Source organism: Centroberyx affinis, unplaced genomic scaffold (genome assembly GCF_046629955.1).
Source record: "Centroberyx affinis isolate AG114_WGS23_722 - 3 ecotype Tasmania unplaced genomic scaffold, CSIRO-AGI_Caff_v1 ptg000023l_1, whole genome shotgun sequence".
Taxonomy (NCBI): domain Eukaryota; kingdom Metazoa; phylum Chordata; class Actinopteri; order Beryciformes; family Berycidae; genus Centroberyx; species Centroberyx affinis.
In genome coordinates this window covers 166,769-190,297 of record NW_027278737.1, presented here as the reverse complement: position 1 = coordinate 190,297, position 23,529 = coordinate 166,769, and the positions used below count along the sequence as shown (strand labels likewise).

Genomic DNA, 23,529 nt, shown 5'->3' with positions numbered 1-23,529 from the left:
CAATGGAATCATTGTCCATGAGGATGAAAACAACATGCATTAAATTCCCATGCAGATACAGTTAGCAGTTATAGGTTTTCTGCAATATGTAAAATATTTTTTGTCTCTTGAACAGCAGCATAACCTGCCACAGCAACTAGCCTAGGCCTACCTCTGCACTAAAAACCTGGAATTCCTACAGTGACTTAAGTGCTGCATATAATTTTCTGTGTAAAATAGTAATGAGGCTATAGTAAATAGGCTAATGAAAATAAAAATACTTATGTTAGATAATTTGTTGGTTGGTCGATCCACATCTTCTCTTTAACTTTAATCAAAGTTACCTTAAGTGTGCATATTTGCATCTAATGTTCATCATGATCAATAGGTTGACTTGTTGAAACGCTTTACCAGGAAACTTAATAATAGTTATAGCGTCGTTGTGGAAAAACTGTAGTTATCCTATGATGCATTTTAGAAAGAACAAATATTACTGCAAAAAAAAAATATAATACCTTATAGGAATAGGCTATTATGGGGATAGTTTATGGATTAAAAACACCACAAAGGAATATTATAGGAATATTATTGTGATACCATAAACTCACTATAAACTAACGAGTAGCCTACCACAGACACACATTTAGGAACACTAAATAGTGTTTTTCTTTAAGGAGATTAGCTACATTGCACTTACCGTTGTCATTGTGAATGTTTTTCACGATTTGATCCAGAGTTTAGAAGATTCCGGCTGTACTGGAGTCAGAGCGACTGCCTGCATCCGTGGATCCAGGTAGTTTAAAGGCGACGGAACATCTGACCCAGCGCAAACATGCAAACTAGCGACAAATTCTGCTGCATTCCTCCACCCTATATGGAAAAGATGGTAGGTAGAGCTTTGTACTTGAAAACAGTAGGCTATGGACTCCAAGAAACACGCTTTTACATCGTAATACTAGTGGGGTATTATTATGGGCAGAAATATGTGTCACTATAAACTGAAATTGAATTATTTATATTTGAATTTGAATTGCTGAACTTGAATAATTGCATTAAAAAACTGAATCTGAATAGAATAATTTGAAATTGAATGTATTAGTTTGAAATTGAATTCCAATAAACTTGAAACTGAATGTAATATTATGAAATTGAATTAATTTGCCCTGAAACTGTATTCAGTTCTCACAATTCAAATTCAGCTCTTGCATTCGATTTCAGTTTACTGAGACACACATCCTGGTCGTTGAGGAAGAGCAATCAAGTGCATATAAATAATTCAATTTCAGTTTCTAGTGACACATATTTCTGCCCATATATTTTACTTAGATGTCCTGTTGCAAGGAAAAAAAGATACAGAAGTACAATGACCCATATTTCAGGATTTTTACTTCCAACTGAAATGAAAAGAAAAGAATGCATCTCAAACTAAAATGACATCTTAAAAAAATGTGGTCTTCTGGCTCAACTGAGTGAGCCAGGGGTAAGCTGAGCTGGTTAAAGGGTAAATTGACCAATTGACTTTTTCCAAGTAAAAAAAAAAAATGTCGTAGGTCCCAGCCCACACCCACCCCCAGCCCAAATGTGCCATACCGTCTTTGTTTTGAGTGAATTGCATTATACTACATAAACTCTCTAAAAGATTTGTTTTTCTGTTTAAAATAATGATCATATCACTTCACTTCGGTTTGCTGTTCAGTTTATTGTTTTACTGAAAACAATAAATAAAATCAACTTCCAAAAAGATTGGATAGTATAGATTGCTTTCAATCAGTGCTTTCTTGTAAACATTCTTGAATATATTTTGACATTTTAAGTAAAATTTACTTCAAATTTTAAAACTGAACTTAGGAACAGTGCAACAACTTAGATTTCCCCACTTTATTTTGATTTCTTAGGTGCAACCATATGGTGAAGTATCTTTGTAATCTTTGTAACTACCCTGTAGTTCCTCTGTTCCCCCCCTAGGGGTCCACCCCCCAGTTTGGGAACCTCTGACCTAATGCATGGTTTAGGGACTGCATTCAAGTGAGCCATCTCTTGTAAAACATGCTCTTGCCAGCCACTCTTTATATTTAGTTGCATGTCTAATCGTGTCTTTACGGTACTTACCCTGCCTTGAGTCAAAATAACTTTATTGGTCAAATATGGTGGAGCTACACGGCCCTGCTCGAGCTGATGATCCATCGAATCCCTTTTTTTTCTGGTTGAAAAACACTAATAATTAGCGTGACTGAAAACTGCTCTTTATCATGAGCGGGACCACGTAGCTCCGCCATTGATGTCTGATATTGTGGCTTATGGCTGGCTAATATGAGCACTGCCAGCGCTGTACCGTTTACCATCTCATGAAGAACAAATGGCCGTGAAAAGGCAACCAGCCTTCACTTGCACATAAACACGTTAGTATGTTTGATTGAAGTTTAGGGGTCACACTAATGTTTATAGCTAATGGTGTGGCTGCTGAGCTACTAAACTCATTGTAGTTTAGCCAGCCATCGTTTAACTGTTAGCAAAGTCAGTGAATTACACCTTACATTACATTCCTATCTGGACAGATTATTGTGTGTGATACTTCTATTGTATGTGAAACATAAGTTCAATCGATGAACCAATATATCGGTCGAACCCTAGTTGGAACTGCTACTAATAGCTGATGTACCAGTCTTGTCTACTCTTTTGTAAATCAAGTCTTCATTGCAATTATGAACAAAGGATCAACTCGTTGGAAGGAAACATAAGCATGTTGGCTACCAACAGAGTTGGACGGGGGTTATGTTTTTGCCCCATTCCGTCTGTCTGTTTTCTGTTAGCAGGATAACTCCAAAACCTATGAATGGATTTGCATGAAACTTTGTGGAAAGTTTGATCATGGGGCAAGACAGAACTGAACTGAAACTTTTAACACAATTGGCCAGAGGGGGGCGTGGTAGTGGGCATGGCTTCTCATGATAATAATAACAAAGGCATGTAACATCCGAACAAATTCACGCAACACCATGAAACTATGGAAATGTTGGTCATGGGGCAAGGAAGAACTGATTGACTGATCCCATGGTGCTCCTAACGCTGTGTTCACACAGGACGCGTAGCGGCCAAGTACCACGATTTCGCGTGCGAGTTGCAGTTGGGTTGTTCACACAGGACGCGCATTTCTCTGCGCCGGCCAGCAGCTCTCCTGCTCTACAGGAGAAGAAAACCCTGCTCTACAGGAGAAGAAAACCCTGTGGAAACAGGCTGTAGGCTGCTTACATTGTGCTCCAACAGCCACCAAAGCTTCATATGTTCACTGCTGTCCTTGTAGAAAATATGCTGACAGCTCACTGTACTTTTCCACATCAGGGATGAACTTTATATTTTCCATCTTCTTAATTTACCCCTTTCTTCACAAACTCCCTCATATCAAAGCGGTCACGTTTGTTTGTTTTCGCAGCAAGAGGCGTGACTTGATCGGGCAATAATCAGTGAAAATAGGAAAGCCTAGGGGACCTAGATATCTCTCTCTCCCCCTCTCTCTCTGTCTCTTTAAATAATGACATAAAGGCCTAAATAAATTAAGTAGCCTATAAATAAACAAACCTAAACATGTATCCTTGTTTACTTTTGTGGTAATTCAATAACAGACACAATTTTTAAAAGGCAAGTGATAATTCAAAACTAGATAGATCATCATCCTACAATGTATTGCATTTAAAACTTGCATCAGTGCAGATGGATTCATCAACAACAACAGTGAAGACCCTGGTAAGTTGATCATTTAATATATTTGTGCTTCTGTCGTGATATATTGGAGATATGACCATCTATAGTGTTTTCTATGGTGTTTTCCTGTGAAATGTGCGCCGTGGCATGCGGGAAAATAGACCAGACTGAAACTGGCACTCCAGATCGCGAGCTGGCCGCAGTGCAGCCGGTCTGAACGGTCAAATCAGTTAACATGGGCGCCGAAAGGAAACTGGCTGTGCTTCACAGCGCTTACGCATGCGGTCTGAACCCGGCGTAAGATAGTTCTTAATTACCGTATTTCCTCTCATATTGGCCCGGGCCTTTATTTACCTCAACTGCAGAGGGTACCAGGCCTTCATTGGAAGCAGGCTTATATAAGAGACAGGCCTTTATTTCTAATTCCCTCTGTCTGATAAGTATAGTTGCTCATATTTTAGTACGAAGCCTCCTTTTTTCTGATCTGCTTCTGTTGGGGTTCATTAGGCAGCCGTTTTTTTGTTACTGCAATGCATTACCTATAATTACAGTAATCGACGACGGCACGCTCCAGAGACTTCTGCCGGCCGAGCGGGTCAGTGTCAAAGTGCCTTGCAGCTTTCTCTCCTGAATTTTCCTCCACATACTGCAAAACTCTCTCTTTAAATTTGACATCAAATTTCCGTCTGGTGGGTGCTCATGTTCGCTGTGTTGTGGCATGGGTGTGTGGAAAATTCAGTCACTGACACTTGCACGGGTCCCATATGGTACTTCAAATGTAGTTACTGCCATCTTGTGGCACTTGTACGTTACTACAAACTACAGTTACATTATGTAACAGGCACTAGGAGTTTACCGGTATCCACCGTTGTTTTTTCCTTTGTTTTTTTCCCCGGCCTGTATTTGGTATTTATTTGTTAGTGTCGACCACGCCCCCGGCCATTATCGGAGACCCGGCTTTTAATTGACTACTGGCCACTATTAGAGGAAATACGGTAACTTTTTAACTCTCTTTGCTACCAAGTAAAAACAGGAGAAAGGCCGTGCAGACTTCGCCAAAGGAAGTTGAGTGATTGTCAACGATAAGCCTTTTGGCGAGCTAGATCACTGATGATTGGCCCTGAATGACAGCAGTTGGTCAGGGAAGCTACTTGATATGATTCTATCATCATGTTCAGCAAGCTGTTGTGCAGCCCGGTACAGCTCATCATCAGCTGCATGCTGAAGGGTATGGGGATGGAAAGCCTCAAACATTTGAGTACAATATCCAGGCTGGCATAGGAGACAGTGACTCGAAAACAACTCTCTGCATCAGAAAGGTGACCATCCTCGCACCATTCATCAAAGTGACGCTTCAATTTTCTTCGTATTTCCTTGAACTGTGTCTGTGCACCCCACTTGTTTGCAAAGTCCTGAGTTTTGCGTTTGGCTCCATGGGATGCTATGGCAACACCTGAATGGCAAATAATGTTTTCAGTAGATTCATACTGTTGTTTTGCAATAATGTGGATATCACAATTGTGCTTTCTAGCATTTTCGCCCTGCACGGCAACCAAAAACATACAACTAAACTTCCCCATTGCCTTCTTTAGTGCAGTTGCTTCATTTCATATTTCCATCTTGTCACTGGTCAGAGCAATCTTTGAAAGAGCTTTCATAACGGTTTGGACAATGATGATTCTGCATGATGGGGATGCTTTTGTGTGTTTTTATTGCATCCTGTCTTATCCTGTCTTGTTGTGTGTTTTTATGTCTCTGTATAGCTGTATTAGGTGCCATTACTAGTGTCCCAAAGACTTCTATACACAACGACCTACCAAGCACTTCATTTTTGTGTGCGGTTTCCAAATGACTGCTCAGTGGTGGCTCAAACTTTCACCCTTCCTCCAGATAACATATATATAGACTGGGAGAAGAAGAAGCAGCATCACATTGCCACATAACTTTAAATCTTATGATTGCTTGGATGTTTAAAGTTGATGAGAAAGCCTGTGCACAGGGAGGAGTCATTTGGCAGCAGTGCACTGTTCTGTTTAATTCAATTATGATCATAATTCCCTCAAGATGGACAACTGCTGCACAGTGGAACCCATTGACATAAACATTTTAGCTGGCATTCTCATTAACATAAACACAGATCAACCATTCGCAGTATTCTGGTTTCTTCTGATTCCTAATTTAACATCTATACCATGCCAAAACAGTTGGTCAGAGAACAAACACAATGATGTCATCCCTAGCCTGGGATACCAATTAGTCTTAAACAAAGCTTTTAAAGGAGATCTAAGTAAGCTGTTGTTAGTGTTGTTAGTGTTGCATTGAGATGGACTTGAAGGAAGCTTTGCTTAAGCCTGGTAAATCATTCGACTGTTTATGCATAAGGTTCATTGTTGCAAATATAGTAGAATACAGCCCATACAAAAGTCTCGTGTGGAATAAATGTAGTATTTATGTTTTATGAGTAATGTGGGGAACATTTTAATGTATTTTTAATGAATTCACATCACAAACAACTGCTTCTAAGAACTCGTGAAGCCTGTTCATGTTGGCAATCGTTCTGATCCCCCTGCCTCATTTTTGTTTTGTATAGAACTTTCAGTTGTCCCAAGACGCAAAGTAAAGGTGATGCTATAGGATACTTTACTATCTGTAAATTATTCAAGATACTTTTAAATGTGTTATGTGATATGTTTAAATGACTCCCCCGCCCCCTGCGTGTGCCGCACACCCACCTGCGTGAATATATCGGCAATCGCCGGTTGATGGGCTGGTTGATGGGATGGTGGCCAGTTGGAAAATTTTAACATATCGCCCAACCCTAGTGCGTTTACCTACCCAGCAAGAAGCTATGTGTACCATGGAGGCCTTTTGGAGAGAGTCTGGGATACCCAGCATTTTTCGATGCATCGATGGCACACGTGCGCATTCAGGCCCCGTCAAAAAATGAGTACCTCTACGTGAATAGGAAGGGCTTTCATTTACTAAACATCCAAGTTGTCTGTGACTCAGACATGAAGATAATTGATGTGGTAGCACAGTGGTATGGATCTGCCCATGACACACGCATCCTAAGGGAGAGCACACTGGCCAGAGTGTGTGAGGAAGGAAGGCTCCAAGGTATCATGCTTGGAGACAGTGGCTACCCTCTGAAAAAAAGGCTCACGACACCTCTCATAGCACCCAGGACAGAGCAGGAGCGACACTACAACTACGTGCATGCAAGAACTAGATGCATTATTGAACGCTGCATTGGAGTCCTCAAGCGCAGGTGTGTGGCTCACAAACCTTGTATTGACTAGTATAGAGGTTACTAGTTTTATAGGCTGTGTACCTATAGAATCTGCCAATCTGACAGACTATTGAAATGAACACGGACCTTAGTGTTTAGGTTAAATTCTGAGTTGTGCTCTCTCTGTTCTTCAAGATTTCACTGTTTGCACGGGGAAATGAGGATGGATCCTGAAAGGGTCTGCACAACATTTGCATATCTCCCAGTGGGAGAAGTAGTGCTAGTGGAGGCTGAAGTGGGGCATCAGATAGCGCCTGCTGCCAATGAGGATGTCAATGGTCGACTGATCCGAAACCATATCATCCAACTGATACAAAGGCCTTAATTATAAATAAATTATTTATTGAACTAACTTGAACTATACACAGTATGTGAATAACTGATTGGTATGTTTTTAGATATGTAGCCTATTTACTATGTGATATATTACATTTTATACATATTATAGCCTATTGTATTACATTACATCATAGCGTATTGTAGCGTATTAGGGCCTATTTACATATTTAAAAAGATGCTGTCATCGTCAATGGTGTAGTTTGCTTGGCACTCAAGGACTTAAATTTCTAAAGTAAGTTTGCGCTTTTCAAGCTCCAATTTCTCTTTCTCCACTCGCAATTTCTCCGTCTCCATCTCTACCCTTAATATTTCTTTCTCTGTTAATATCTCTTGGAGATCCTGACTTTGTCTCTTTTCTTGAGAGGGCTTAGGTGAGGGGGCTGCTGTGTTGGACTGAGTCTGTGTCACTGTCGCTGTCCTTGGTGCTGAAGGTGGGCTGGTAGGATTAATAGGGGGGTCACTGGCGCCTGTAATGGATTAATGCATTAATTATCATTCAGCATAGGACAGCCAAAATTTGATGGCGTTAAGCACCTGTTTGCCTATAGGCTACCTTCGTGACTTGTGTCCATCAGACTACTGCTGTTAGAGTCAGATGAAGTATCCTGTGTAGCCGCTTCAGTTTGGCCAATTTTCAGGCCTTCTTCTGTGCCGTCTGGACCGTTTAGCCCTTTAAAAGCAGGAGAATCATCCCCAAAGTGGTCCATTATTATTGTGCTGTATGGAGAAATTTTTGGTGCTGGTCCACTACCAGTTGGGGGATTCTTAATGAGACAGGATTCTCTTCTTGTAGCCTGTAAGAGGTCTTTCCACTTTTTTTTGACCTCGTCCTCTGTCCGCCGCCCGACTCCCCCTTCGGCACAGTCGTTGACAGCTGCAGTAATCAATCGCCATACCACCTTCTTCTTTTTATTAGTTATGTTGTTCTCTGCTTTGCTGTTAGTACCGGCATGTAGGGGAGAGCGGAGCACAACCTAACACATTTTGGTTTTGGCTAAATAATTAAAAACATATTTGAGTTAGATTAATCATATTTTTATACAAGCAACATATATATCTCTGCTACAAATGAACACTTGAAGTTTGTTTCTAGGACCTACCGTTCTTGTACAATTTCACCAAAAGTGGCGGAAGTGAAATGTTACAACTTACCCCATGGGCAGGGTTAATTGTAACAGACAGAGGGTTAGTTGTAACACTTGCTAGAAGAGTATGTTTGAACGCAATTAATTCAATACAATTCTATCTACTATAGGTGGATACTGATTGTGGATTTATCTATGATAGATAGATATCCACACATCTATCCATCCCTCATCTAACCATCCATCTATCATGGATGGAAAGATCGATACATAGATGAATAGATATGTGTGAATATTATCTATCTATCCATCTCTTTCCATCCATGATAGATGGATGGATAGATAGGTATGTGTGGATATCTATCTGTCTGTCTATCTAGATCCACACGTCAAAATATATATGAATATTGACAAGAGACTGTGTGTCAAACATTGACAAATTTATTTTTGTCCACAAAAACCCTATAACAAACAGGTCAAACAGGTCAACACAGTAGTACCAGGCAAAAATGAACGAATGAATAATTGTCAAGGCATCACTAAATTATCAAATATAGTCTATGGACTAAAGACGCACATGAATAGCATGTATTAAAAACACATTCACAAGCCACACAACATGGTGGGGGACTTGTGGCTACCAGCCTCCTGCAGCTCTCTCTTCTTGACAAAACGATAGAGAGTCACATGGCAGATACCATATGACTTCGCCACTCCTCTAATAGACGTTATCCACATCCCTGGCAGCAACACACAGAACCTCGATGTCTCATTCTGTGAAAAAAAAGTTGCGAAAATTAGTTGTTTTTATTTCATTATCGTTGTACACTATGGGCGGCTTAGTTGTAACACCGTGTTACAACTAACCCCGCTGTGTGTAGTTTTTCTCAAGCCTAGCTAACACTTGCTATGAGTTGGTTACATGTTTCAAAACGGTGCTATGTTTTAGGCAACAAGATGGATATTAAGATAATATAAGGTTGGATTGCGTGACTTACACGCACAGCTCAGTAATCGAAAAACAAGTACGATAAAGAAATTTACTTACATGCCGCCGAAACACTCTTTGCCACAGATCTCCATGAAAACACATCCAAAACTCTCCAAAATTAGCGTGAGACCGTCTGCTGGCAGTGTGCTAAACTGACCAGAAGCACACCCTGCTCGACCCTGTGTAACTACGTAAAAAGTCTGTGTTATATTTAACCCTGCTTTAGGATGTGCCCCGCACACCCCTACTTGCTGTATAATTCAATGATCGTTTTTGTTGCAGTATCAGTATAGTTCATTTTTCGTTTTTTTGGTTATGTGTCCATTTTAATACTAGCGTAATCTATTAAGCCTACTGCTGCAATCAAAACTTCGATCTCAGATGAACTCAGCTGCCTAGCAACGGGCACCGCCTAGTAACCATCACTGCGATAGAATGTATCAGCGTGTCTGCACCAGACTTAGCTGCACCTAGTTGTATATTTAGATGGAACCGGTGTAAATATTGAACACAACGCTGCACGTAGGTATGCCCAACGTAGCCCTTATACCCCACTTTTTTACACCCAGCTGGTGCAACTGGCCCCTGGTCCGCTTGGAGGTGGAATGGCGTTTTGACCAGGAGGGAATCCAAATCACTGCACGACGAGAGCAGGGCGTTGTGGAGGCGGCTCAGGGGAAAGAGGTGGATGTAAAAGGCCTCTCAAGAACTGACACTCTTTATGCCTGAGCGGCTAAGACTGGAGTTGGCCATGCTGGGGGATATATGTACGTATGTATGTATGTGGAACTTATATTAACTTGTGATTACTTTGCTGCCAATTAGTAACATATCAAACATGTCCTGTGCTGCATTTAGGCTTTGTCAGTAAAATAAAAGGGAAAATCACCCATGCTTCTGACTTCATGCCTTATTGCTAGATGACTACTGTTGTTGCAAGCTTGTCCCACCAGATAATTGGAAATTAACCTCAACTTTTCCATTATTATTGTGCCACATATTTGTAATGGTTTCTTGACAAACTAGAAACAAGACGCTGATTTTAGTTAGCTATACAGTATTTCTTGTATAGCCTTACGTAGCCCATTAATATTCTATTTGTTCACATCTAGAATGACAGCGATGATGGCTTTGTGCCTGTGTGGCCAACAGTTTGATTCTTATGGCTTCTCACCAAGTGGGAGACATCACAGCTGTCAGAAATCCAGACATCTCAGACTATAAATTACGGTCAAGAGACTGACACTGACAGTTTTTCTCTATAGGGTCAACATATGGCCAAGGTGCACCAGCTTCTTTCCCCTCGTCTCAACCTCAACCCTGTCATCTTCATCAGAAGTGGAAAGGAAGATGAACAAAATGAGGAAGCAATGCAAGAAAAACAAAGAAATAAAGAATTAAATGCTATTTATTCCTCAAAGGTTTATAATTTATTTTGAAATAAGAAGTATGTTAAATAAAGGTTTTAAGTTAAAGGCCTATTTCACTGCTGTGAATATGATGATTTATTAAAACTAGGTCCCCCATGTAGTAGAAATGTGCAATTATTTTTGAAATTGGAGCCCTATGACCAGAGAAAACTGAGAAAATGGCTGTAGATTCCCCATAACGCTGTTAAGGGGGAATCCTACAACAACCAGAATGCATTGCGCGTGTCACTGACTCTGACGGTGCATTCACGGTCAGTGTAGCACCAAAGACAAAGTTAGCAGAGAGAAAGCAGCATTATATCTCTTTACTGAGGCTTATTTTCATTTACAAAACGTTTTTCCTCATCGAGTCTGGATAAATCGCATCCGTTTTCAAAGGATCACAAAACAAAGCAGCGCACTGGAGTCAGTTACGTTATGTGGATCAACTTACTGAGTGACGCTGGATGTAGCCGCCCTCTCCTCCACACTTGTCTGGAATCAGACAAAACACTTTTTTGTCTGATTCCACAGCACTATATTCGGCCTCATAAGTTTTAATAGTGGCGCCACATCTCTGCTCCGACATTATATTGTAAAACTAGTTGTTTTTTTGTGTTAGATTCAGCTCTTCTGGATGAATCACGGAGAAACTTAGCAGCTTAGCTTAGCTTAGCTGCGGCTGAAACGTCGCTCCGGTCCGGTGGTCGCTTCCTCTTCCCCGGCTGCAGGCGCGTCTCTCTCGGCTGCAGAGCGTCTCTCTCGGCTGACGCTGTTCCAGCTCCCGTGGTCGCCCTCTCCTTCACACTCTGTTTTGTCTGATTCCACAACACTATATTCGGCCTCATAAGTTGTAATAGTGGCGCCACATATCCGCTCTGACATTAATAGCTAGTTGTTTTTTTGTGTTAGATTCAGCTTTTCTGGATGAGTCACAGAGAAATTTAGCAGCTTAGTTTAGCTTAGCTTAGCTTAGCTTAGCTTAGCTGCGGCTAAAACGTCGCTCCGGTGGTCGCTTCCTCTTCCAGACTCTGTTGTGTCTTGAACTTGAAACTTAATAAAGATGTGGCACATGTCAATCTGTATCACAGAGAATCAGCTTGACGCAGCTCAAGAAGTGAAATTTATGAACGTTGCCAAGGAAGCTATTCCGAGACTGTTTAATAAGTAGAGTTAACGATTTACGTTGTTTTCTTTCTTCTTCTTATGTAGTTTTCATTTTTTACAATCTGTGTTTTTGTCATGTATCGTGGTATGTTTTGTAGAACGCCTCCTCAAGAATCCAGACTCACAGGTTCAACACAGGCTGCTCATGGGCTACATGATGGGGTACCTCTGCATGCTCTCCGGACACAGATCAATTGTCATAACCAATATGACAAAAGAAAATGTCATGTACCCAGATATTTGGGATGGTGGCAAGAGGTTCCAGGTTCTGGTGACTTTTTTTGACAAAGTAATAAACAATTTCGTTAATAAACTTGATTTGACTGTCTTATTTTAGTGATTGGTTAGCGCAATTCAAATCCCCCCACCTACAGAAATCTGCTAATTTTGTGCAATTTTTTCTCTAGGTCAATGAGCACAAAACCGTCCGCTCATTTGGTCAAGCAGCCTTGTCTTTTGACCAGCTGGAGTATAGGTGGCTCTCCAAACTGGTAAGCACCTCCTGCTGGAGGAGAGGTGGGGACTGTGAGTACACGTTCCACACATTCGACAACCGGCAGCTTGATAAGCCCGCCCCATACCTACAAGAGGCATGGAAAGATGCTGGCCTGGAGGGGGATGTGAGCTTCAACCAGATCCGGAGCAGCGTCTCCACCCAAGTAAGCACTTCATATCATAAGTTCAAGTTTATTCAGAGCCTTGATAAAAATGTAGAGACACAGGGCTTTGTTTGTCAGAAAGGACTCTTCAAGACCTTCCAAAAGAGTCTCACCCTATGCCTGTAACTGCTTCCTGTGAGAAGTTATCAAGGCACAAACCTCTTCCAAATTTCAATCTATAGACCTCCAAATTCTTATCTATGCAATAGTTACGCAAGGGCATATTCAAGCCTTGATAACATGGCAACCAAAGAATGTAGAGACATTGCGCTTTGAACGTCAGACAGGGCTCTTCGAGAGCTTTCAGACAAACATGGTCCCATGTCTCTATCTCCTTCCTGTGAGCAGTTGTCAAGGCACAAACATCTTCCACATTTCAATCTATGGACCTCCAAATTCTCATCTATGCAATAGTCACTCTAGGGCATATTCAAGCCTTGATAACACAAGTTTACAACAAATTAAACAGGATGACACTCTGACTTAAACCCTCATAGTGGTCAATTCGTGGATTTAGTAATTTTTTTGTCTTACTGTTTGTCTTTCTCTTGTTGACGCTCATTTGTGTTTTGGTTCTTATTTTGCAGACAGCAGAGCGGTTCTATGTGTCTCTGCCAGATAAGGAGACAGGGTTCAAAAGTAGACAATGAATATCAAGGTTGAGCTTTCAACTTCTGATGATGAGCTCCCCTCAGCACAACGTCCAGCCTTAAGGAGGAAGTTGCCTTACTCCGTGACATCACCTCCAGACATGAAGTGCCCACTTGAATCCGGGGCTGCGGTGGCAGCATCAGCATCAGCATCAGACCCGCTGACAGGACAACCTCCCCTGGGACGGGACAGGTATGCATTCCTGCTATCACAGGAGGAGAACTTGTCGTTGTCTGCAACAGTGCCAATGCTCTTCAACCTGAAGAAATGCCACCTGTCACCAGAGGAGGATGACAGTCCTGCCATCAGAGAAATGAAGAAGACCCTCGTCACGGAGATCGACAGCAGATGGCAACTGTTAAGTTTGGAGCCCAGCAGCATCTACCTTCTTTCTTCACCACTGGACCAGCGATTCAAGCAACTGAAATTCCTCGAGAAAGAGAAGAAGGACCTTGTCTACATGGAGGTTAGACTAATATTTTATGTTTAAATTATTACATTTAATTAAAATTATATTTACTATTATTATGCCACACTACTTTATCTTGTGCACGACGCATCTGCAGATTTGACTAATAAAATGCTATTTGATTTTAAGGTTGTCCGCCTGGCTGAACATCTGCACCAGCGACGGACCGTTCGTGAGGTGGAAGAAGAGCCAGCAGCAAGCCATGGAGAAGAGGAGACTGCCGCGCCACCACCAAACAAAAAGAAACAGCAGAAGATTTTTTCAATGCTGATGCAGTCTGAGTCCGATGATGAAGAGGAAGAAGAACACAATGGAGACAGCGCAAAGAAAGAGATGGAGCAATATTTAAGAGACACGACTAAAGTCCAGTCTGGCCCACTTGCATGGTGGAAGCAAAACAGCGACCGCTACCCTAAACCCTAAACTAATTGCGCTACCTACCTTGTTCTATTTATTACAGTTCGTTTCATTCTATATAAGGCCATTCATTTATTTTTATTTAAATTGTTTGTTTATTGAAATGTGTGCTGCTGTTATTATAATTGCGCTACCTTGTTCTATTTGTTACAGTTCGTTCATTTATTTTTCGTTCTTCATTTAAATACCCTTTACTGTGTCAGTAATTGGTAAAAATAATAATATTTCTGAGTGATTTGTGATTTGTTTGTCAGAAAAATGTCTTAAGGAGGAAGTTGCATTACTCAGTGACATCACCTTCAAACATGAAGTGCCGTGTCAAGCTCAACCACTTGGATGAGAGCACTCTTGACTTCTACACTGACAAACCAGTGTATGTCAGTGCCCCCTGTTGAGCTGACTCCCGAGTAATGTCAGTGGGTTAGATGACACCTAAGGTGAAAAGTAGGCTACTGTGTTTTCAAAAATGTGAATGAAAAAGTGCAATGTTGTTATTGGCATACTATTCTGTGCATTAATGTTTGTTTTTTGTTATGTGTTTTGCATGTTTTTCAGACCAAGAAAAGTCAGACGGCGGAGGCCCAGAAGAAGGTGTCCCCGACAGCAGTGAGGCCATGGAGATCCGGGGCATCATCCAAAACAGCCTCTCCGCGCCAGATGTCATTCCCAGCGAGTGACATGTCATCTGGGAGCACCACGGACAACAACACCCACATGGTGTACCAGGAGTCCGGAGAGTCCGCCGTCGAGGAGGAGTTGGAGGTGGAGACGGATAAGGAGACGGATGCGGAGGCAAAGTGTAGAGAGGTATATGGCACATCCACTTAATGTGTCGTACATGAACAGCTATTGTGTCATGTATTTATGTCGTTTCTGTGTGAATTGTTAACAATGTGATCTCGCCCATCAGGATGGCCCAGGGAGTTTCAACAAGCAATCTGTGACAAAATCACAAAAAGAAAGCTCTCTTATGAGCTCAAACAAAAAGACAGTGACAAAGAGGAGAGCTAGGGATATAGATATGTATATATGTTAACTTGTTCATGTTTATTTAAATATATATATTTTGTGTTTTGTTTGTGTTAATATACAGTATAGTTCTATTACATTTTGTTGTTCAGGTTCATTTTTATGTTCATTAAAATATTTCATTTTTATTTATTAAAGGGTAACTTCGGTATTTTTCAACCTGGACCCTATTTTCCCAACTGCGGGTGTCTAAGAAACTAATGGGGACAACAATTTTTGAAATTGGTCCAGTATTGAGCGAGATCGCTTCAGCCGGCAGCCGCGAAACGGGCTGCAATGTAATCCGACGGGGCAAATGCGCACCGTCAATGTACGTCCACTAAAAGTGCTTGTTTTTGCCACTGACTGGCTCAGATTGTTATTATAAGTGTCTGACACAATATGGAAAGGACCCTATACAGAAATGAAACGTACTTCCTTACCTTTAGCTTGATCCCGTCTGTGTGTAACCAAGTCTCGCCCAAGTCCCGCGAGAGCTTAGTTGTTGCAGGAAGTCACCTGTGGAAATGTGAGTGAGAGTTGGAGAGAGGAGTGCCACCGGGAGGAGTTTGTTGTGTTGGAGTACAGAGATCGTAGCTTAGCGTTATCTAAAAGATCTAAATAAAAAAAAAATAAAAAAAACAATGGTTCGTGTTTGCGCATTTCCGAATTGTGCCAACAAAATGTCGCGCAACACTTCGCGCAGCTTTCACAGACTGCCTTTGTTGGATAGTGACCCGCTGAAGTTGTGGCTAGTTGTGCTACAAATGGATGCCAACACTCCTGTCCATACGCTGCGCCTTGCAGACCATCGGGTCTGCAGTGACCATTTTGACCGGTATGATTACAGCCAGCCAAAGAGGAGACGAAATCCTATCCCAAAGCACTTTTTCCTAAAGAAAAATGCTGTCCCGAGAGTGGAGAGACCTGCTCCAGACAGAGTGGAGGTAATGTTATTAGCTAAAGTTATTGCGTTGTCCTGGCATCAGTACACACGGCAAAAACAATCACTAAACTAGAAAGGCACTCGGAGAGCGCAGACCTCCGCCAAGGTTCATGCTATTATTGTTTGTTCGTGAGTCGGATCCAGATCCGCTCCAAAATTTAATGGGTTCTTCCTTGGCCCACGCTACACCCTTCCACCAAGTTTCATGAAAATCGGGCCAGTATTTTTTCCGTAATCCTGCTGACAGACAAACAAACAAACGGCACCGAAAACATAACCTCCTTGGCGGAGCTAGCCAGTAGTATGTGTAAAATAGCCTATCAACTGAGTCATGATTGATTATAAAATATGTATATAGATTCATTTCCCCTTTTCAGCAGTTGACATTCATAATAATACAATAAGTGATATCAACAAGCTGAAATTATCTGTGTAATATTGTTGCCAAAGTGTGTGTGCGTGGTGTAAAAATGTCATATTTATGCTTATCTATTATACGACCTATAAGACTACTTTTATGCCTACATTTGTATATCCTATACATTAGCAGATAGGCTACCATAGAGATACTTACTGGCAATGAATGATGATGGTAGCTCTTCAATGAGTAGGAGCTCTTCATCCGTATACTCTGGCTCAAATAAATACGGCCGCCATCGAATTCAAAGGCCTCTTCCACGTTGTCGAAATCAGGTAAATATTCAGTCATAACTTAGAAAATCTTTTAGATAACACTGAGCTACGATCTCTGTACTCCAACACAACAAACTCCTCCCGGTGGCACTCCTCTCTCCAACTCTCACTCACGTTTCCACAGGTGACTTCCTGCAACAACTAAGCTCTCGCGAGACTTGGTTACACACAGACGGGATCAAGCTAAAGGTAAGGAAGTACGTTTCATTTCTGTATAGGGTCCTTTCCATATTGTGTCAGACTCTTATAATAACAACCTGAGCCAGTCAGTGGCAAAAACAAGCACTTTTAATGGACGTACATTGACGGTGCGCATTTGCCCCGTCGGATTACATTGCAGCCCGTTTCGCGGCTGCCGGCTGAAGCGATCTCGCTCAATACTGGACCAATTTCAAAAATTGTTGTCCCCATTAGTTTCTTAGACACCCGCAGTTGGGAAAATAGGGTCCAGGTTGAAAAATACCGAAGTTACCCTTTAAGATAGATTTTATTTTGTTTGTACATATGTTATTCCATATTAATATTATATTTTGGAAATGTTCCCAAACTTTTTACAGTTTGTTGTTTTCTTGTGAACATTTTTTTAATAAATCCTTTATTTTTCACATCCTTTGTCCTTTATTCAATACTTAAAAATGCAGAGGGACAATAAACTGTCCCTGTCCTTTTGCCATACCCTAGGTCTAATGTAAAGGTGTTGCCAGTGGACAGTCAGTGTCCACTGGCAACACCTTTACACTAAGCCCAGGGTGTGGGAAATGGACAGGGAAGTATCCCTTGTTTTTGCAAAGTGTTTGCAAGTGGACAGCCTGTCCACTTACAATACTTTGCATTAAAGTGTCCACTTGCCATACCTTTGGCCTAATGTAAAAGTATTGCCAGTGGACACTCTGTCCACTGGTATTTGACCCAAGGTAGGGCAAATGGACAGGGTCATATCCAGCAACGGCTTCACATTGCTGGGTAAGCAAACCTATGTTTACATTGGAGCCAGGATGTGGCAAATGGACAGGGCCATATCTCCAAAGTGCCTGGTAGTAGAAGGCTGAAACTGCAGTATGTTCATCCTTCCATGGGGTACTCTTACGCCCGGGCCACACCGCCTACCTGAGCAGCGTGTGTGCGTCGCGGAACCTGTTGCTTTTCATTTTGGCGCCCATGTTAACAGGTTAGAGCAGCCACACAGCCCGCGTGAGCAGTGCGGCTCAGGTGCGCCACAGCTGCGGCTCATCTAGAGATTCGGCGTCTCGCCTATTTTTTCTGCATGACGTGCGCAGTTCTCAGCAAAAATAGACAGTGAAAATGATCTGTTGATAGTCATATTGACATCATACCAGCAACATTACACCTTTCAATACAGTTTCAATGTCTATATCTGTAGAATATGTCACAGACATGAAGAAATAAAACTTCTTCTTTTTTACTCAACACTTTCTGTTTCCATTTCAAATTAGCGTTTCTGTGGACAGAATCCCTTCATTTGTTAACACAAGGCTTCTATTGTTAAATATTTGCAGGACTTGTAGAAAATTCAGTGACTTGCACAGCTAAATTAGTGGAGTAACGGCTTTTAATTGTGGAAATACGGTAGTCATCAACTCAGTCGCCAGAATAAAATGTTGGCATTGTACGTTTCTGCAAACCACGGATACGCTGAATCTCAACGTTTCTGAACCAAAAATATGTTTCATATCAACATTTCTAGATACGTGTATATCAACGTTATAGTGTTTTAACCGCTCATGGTGCTTTTGAGGCGCTTTTGGCGTTTTGAGGAAATAGAATGAGGGTAGGCTATAATAACCATTTTCTGGTTATGAAATAACATAAATTATATATTTTATTACACACCACGGAATCCCCCAGCCCCCCAGTTCTTGTATATGCGCTTGTTTATGGCCTATGGCCATAATTTAATTTTCAGTGACATGCACGTATATTTCCTGTAGCCTATTTTACGAAATATGAACACAACATTCTTAACAACCCCCGAAATGATTGGTTCTTGGTTCCTGTGATAGGAACGGGACGCTGTGATGAAGTAAATTAACCCGCATGTTGAATTGACTTGTTGAATGACTTAAATTAAATTAAATTTAATTAAGTTAAATTGACCCGCATGGGTAAAAAATTGACCCGCATGGGTAAAAATCCTGAAGGACACTTCTCATCCAGCAAACCCTCTGTCTGAACTCCTCCCCTCAGGGAAAGACTTTGGTCACTTCAGACCCGCACCTCTAGGTTCAGAAAAAGCACATACGCAACTGTTGTCCATATTCTGAATGACTTAAAGCACTTTAGCTAAGCTCTAGTCTGTCTCCAGTGCACACGTCACTTTTTTCAGTCTACTGATTTGTACTGGATTTTAACTTAAATTTTGACCATGAATTGTAATTGTAATTTTGCTTATTTAAATCACTAAATTTGTATCTGATTTTTACTCTCTTACATATTATCCATTACCCTTTAGTTTGCCTTGTTTTGTTGATGTTTGTTGCTGTTGGTTTGCTGGCTTGTTTAGTCTGTTTTGTGGTTGTGTTATGAGTGCACTACAGCAAATTCCAAGCAACTGTCTAGTTGAAGTGGCAGTTAAGTAAAGTTACAGTGATGTTTTGCTCTATGTGTGCATACAACCCTTGGGTATGAGGCTTATTGTGGGGTTTGAGCAACGTTAGTTATGATAGGGTTGCTCTATCAATAGCAATAATCCATTTTTGATGATGAAGCAGCAAATAAACCTCAAATGGCCTCCACTTCCCCTCGCTCCCTCCTCTCATCCACTCTATTCCTCCCCTTGTTTCCTCCAGGTTACTTCCTGGTAGGAGAGGAGTGGTAATGAGGAAGGAGAGGAGGAGGAGGGAAAAAGCTTCGGGGACGTACCCAGGGAGTGACTGCTGTTGGGAGTGGGAAGGTCAAAGGTCATTCCACCACTCGAGTGCGAGGAAGAAGAAGACATGTATTCACTTTAACATGTTCTTAGATGCTGTAACTTCTGTTTCTGTTAGTATTTTGTGAACAGTGTTAATGAGACCAGAGTGGCAGTTTACTGTAGATGATGTGGTTAAATTACACCATTTGATAGACGCATAATAAAACTTGACCTGTAATTATCCAGCAGTGTGTAGTTTACGGCCAAAGGTTAGACTGGTTTAAAGTTTTACCAATGTTTCTAGACTTTGGTAGTGAAGTTATGAGGATGTGACCGTAGCCTCAGATCAAATGTACACAGACACCCAGGACTGACGAAGGAGAATATGCAGCGTCTGTCAGCGTTTACAGGTAAGGATCCTACCTGGAAAATATTTTTTTTCTTTGAATCAAATATTATCCATAAGTGACACTGGTATTCCACCCTGAAATCCTGTTAAGATGTACTGAAGGGCTGTTACATGAAACTTCCTGGCAAGACAGGTAAAATGACAGCATGGAAAAATATATTCAGTATGTCTAAGTATAGCCTTAACATGAAATATGAATAAAATGTGAAATTATTCACAGTGCCTGAGTAATGGGAGTGAATACTTTTACAAAATACTTTTCCATAATTGAACTTTTATAATTCAGCACAAATATCTCATTCTACTTTGACAGAAATGAGTACTTGGTGAAGATTTTAAACCAAAACAGGCAAATTCATGTATTTTTGGGGGTCAATACCATTGTATATATCAATTGGAACATCTAACCAATATAATAATGATACTAATTTTCTTTTTTTTAATTGCTTTGATTAAAAATAATAATAATAATAACAATATATAGCACTTCTCTAAAAACAATGTTTACGAAGTGCTTTGCATACAATAAAACCCAAATCACAGTGATATGAAACTACCACAATTAAATAAATGATAAAATGATTAAAAAAAAATAGGAATAAAAGGTAATACAAGAGATAAACAGATACAACTAAAAACAAACAAACAGAGCTACAATTAAAAACAGATGGAACTTTACATATGTGTGCGCCGAACCACAAGAAATCAATAAAATGGAGATACAGGTACAAGTACACTACCATTCAAGAGTCCAGAACCATCAAGAAATCTCCATGCCCCCAAAAGAGACCGATACCCCAATCCACCAGGGCAGCACCAAACCGATCAAACAAAACACAACCAAGACATCGACAATGCCACAAACCACTACCTCCACTCCAAACTGCTCCACTCCTCCGCCCATCAAAGAATCCCCCATGCACCGCAGTGACAGCCCCGCAGACCCCAGGCACCCAGAAAGTCCTAAGAACAGAACAGCCACCCGAAACAGAAGCAGCAGTCCGCAACGCCATCAACGCCCCGGCTGCACTCCTCAACAAGTTCAATGCCACCCCAGGTGAACAAAAGCACCAGCCTCCCCCAGGAAACACAAAGACCCCTCAGTGATTCCAAACTCCCGAACGGCAGTCCATAGGGAGTGACTCACGTAAAAGCCTGTCTTAACAGGTCAAAGAACTCTTTTGTGCCTTGTTCCATTTCCCTGCTTAGCTGGCTCACAAAGCGATAAAATGTACCTCTTTTGCACTTCACTTACTCACTGGACTGTTTTATGAATGATAAATGATCTTATTTTAGGGATTTTGATGCTTATATGTTTGTGTTTTTTATGTGTTGGCTTGTTATTTACAGTGTTAATTGCATGTTGTTCTCATCCTGGTGTGTACCTGACTGAATTTCCTTTTGGGACAATAAAGATGTTGAATTTGAACTTGAACTATAGAAGCGTGTTCACACAAATAAATGTATTTTGAGCTAATTTTGTTCCACAAGACAATGTGCAAAAAGGTCAAATGGAGTGAATACTTTTTATAGCCACTGTATACAGCAACAAGAATATCTGATGAAAAATAATAATAAGAAAATCTGATTGCTGTGAATAAGAAGTTTTCTTTTCCCGGCCTGCCTGGTTAAGTAAGGGCTTAAGAAAGTTGAAACTATAGAAATAAATAGATATAAGTTGGTTGAAATGCTGTAATGGTGAGTGTAACAACGCATTATGTAATAACACCGCATTATGTAATAACTTGACAAAATGTAATACATTTTCACTTCATTATGTAATAACACCCGCATTTTGTAATAATCTTCCGGATTTTGTAATACACAGCCTGAACTCAATATGTAATAATTGTAATAAATATGTAATAAATTATTACATATTGCGGTGGTTATTAAAAAATGCGGGAGTTGCACTCTTTTTTTATGATGAAAATGTAATAATACAGTGCATTATGTATCAAAATGTATGTAAATCAGAACTGACAGGATTACATTTCACTGTGATTGTACACGTGACAAATAAAAACTTGATTGATTGATTGATCAGGACTCAGAACCACACTGTTCATGGATACATTTAGTTAAGTTGAGTTATTTGAGTTCTTTAAAAAATGTTAAATGTATTTTAAATCTTGTTTTTATCTACACCACTATTTATTTATTCATTGTTCTTATAAATCTTTTAATCTTTGTAAAGCACCTTGAATTGCCACTGTGTATGACAAATATCCACCGCAATATGTAATGATTTATTACAAAATGCGGGGAAATTTATTACATATTGCGTTCAGGCTGTGTATTACAAAATGCGGCAGATTATTACAAAATGCGGGTGTTATTACATAATGAAGTGAAAATTTATTACATTTTGTCAAGTTATTACATAATGCGGTGTTATTACATAATGCGCTGTTACAGTGAGTTTAAGTGATATCTAATCAGACAAGGACAATGACCATGACAAGGACATGAGCAGCACCTCGTCCAAAGTAACTATTGCCGGGATTCATTCGTACTTGCTGCCCGGAAGGAGAAACTAGAAGCTCCTTCCAGCAAGAAGTCTGTACCCCGGTCATCACTCCCTGCTGCCAATTTTGGGACATGACCTCACTGTGACCACGCCTAGAATATGACATCACTGAGAAAAACTGAAAAAACATGGTAGCGGAATTACAAAGACATGTTTTTAGTATATATTTCTACACTTTAACATGTTCTGAGATGCTGTAACTTCTGTTTGTATTCTGTGAAAATAGAGGAGCTACACCGTTTTAGTATTAGTTTGGATGTAGGTATTTTATTGTGCTGTTTTGCTCTTTGACTGAGAATGTTGAAACAGACAGGAGGAACACATGGACTTTAAGATGTTTTTGATACCCATTCCAGTAACTGGCAGCAGGAGACTGGAAAGATTAAGATTTAGATTAGGATTGCACTTTATTGATCCTGTAGGGCAGTGGTTCTCAATGTGGGGTCCGGGAACCACCAGGAGTTCCACGGGTCCCCAGCAAATTGATGAATTGTTAAACTTCAGCATTATTTCATTTACAAGAAGTTAGAGAATGCAGAAGAATGGCTATTTTGATCCTAGTTTCTCTGTTATCTCTCTACCTACAATACAGATAGTCATGGAATTCTGGACAATATCATATTTAACAGTAAAAATATTCTCAGATTTGGGTCCGAGAGACAAAATCTCATCAAAAAGGGGTCCGTGGCTCTAATGTGGACTAAACTAGGGGTCCTTGATATGAAAAAGGTTGAGAATCACTGCTCTAGGGGAAGCAGTGATTGGTGGAACAATGGCAAGGAAGTACAGGAAAGGTAATATAATACAAGAAAGGTATAAGAAAGGTAACACTATATAAATATAAACAATAAATGATATAATAAAATATTCTGTGCAATAAATGGACTCAAGGATGGTTCAAGGATAAAGTCCAGAGGTGC

General features: G+C 40.6%; 1 protein-coding gene across 1 annotated transcript in view; it reads right to left on the bottom strand.

Moving 5' to 3' along the window:
* LOC139666043 (cytosolic phospholipase A2 zeta-like) overlaps window positions 1–784 on the bottom strand; it is a 36,691-nt gene extending 35,907 nt beyond the window's left edge. The window contains exon 1 of the mRNA XM_071545162.1: window positions 677–784. Coding sequence (XP_071401263.1) covers window positions 677–685 — 9 coding nt within the window. The 5' untranslated portion in view covers window positions 686–784. The remainder of the gene's footprint in view (window positions 1–676) is intronic.
* Between the last annotated feature and the right edge of the window lie 22,745 nt (window positions 785–23,529).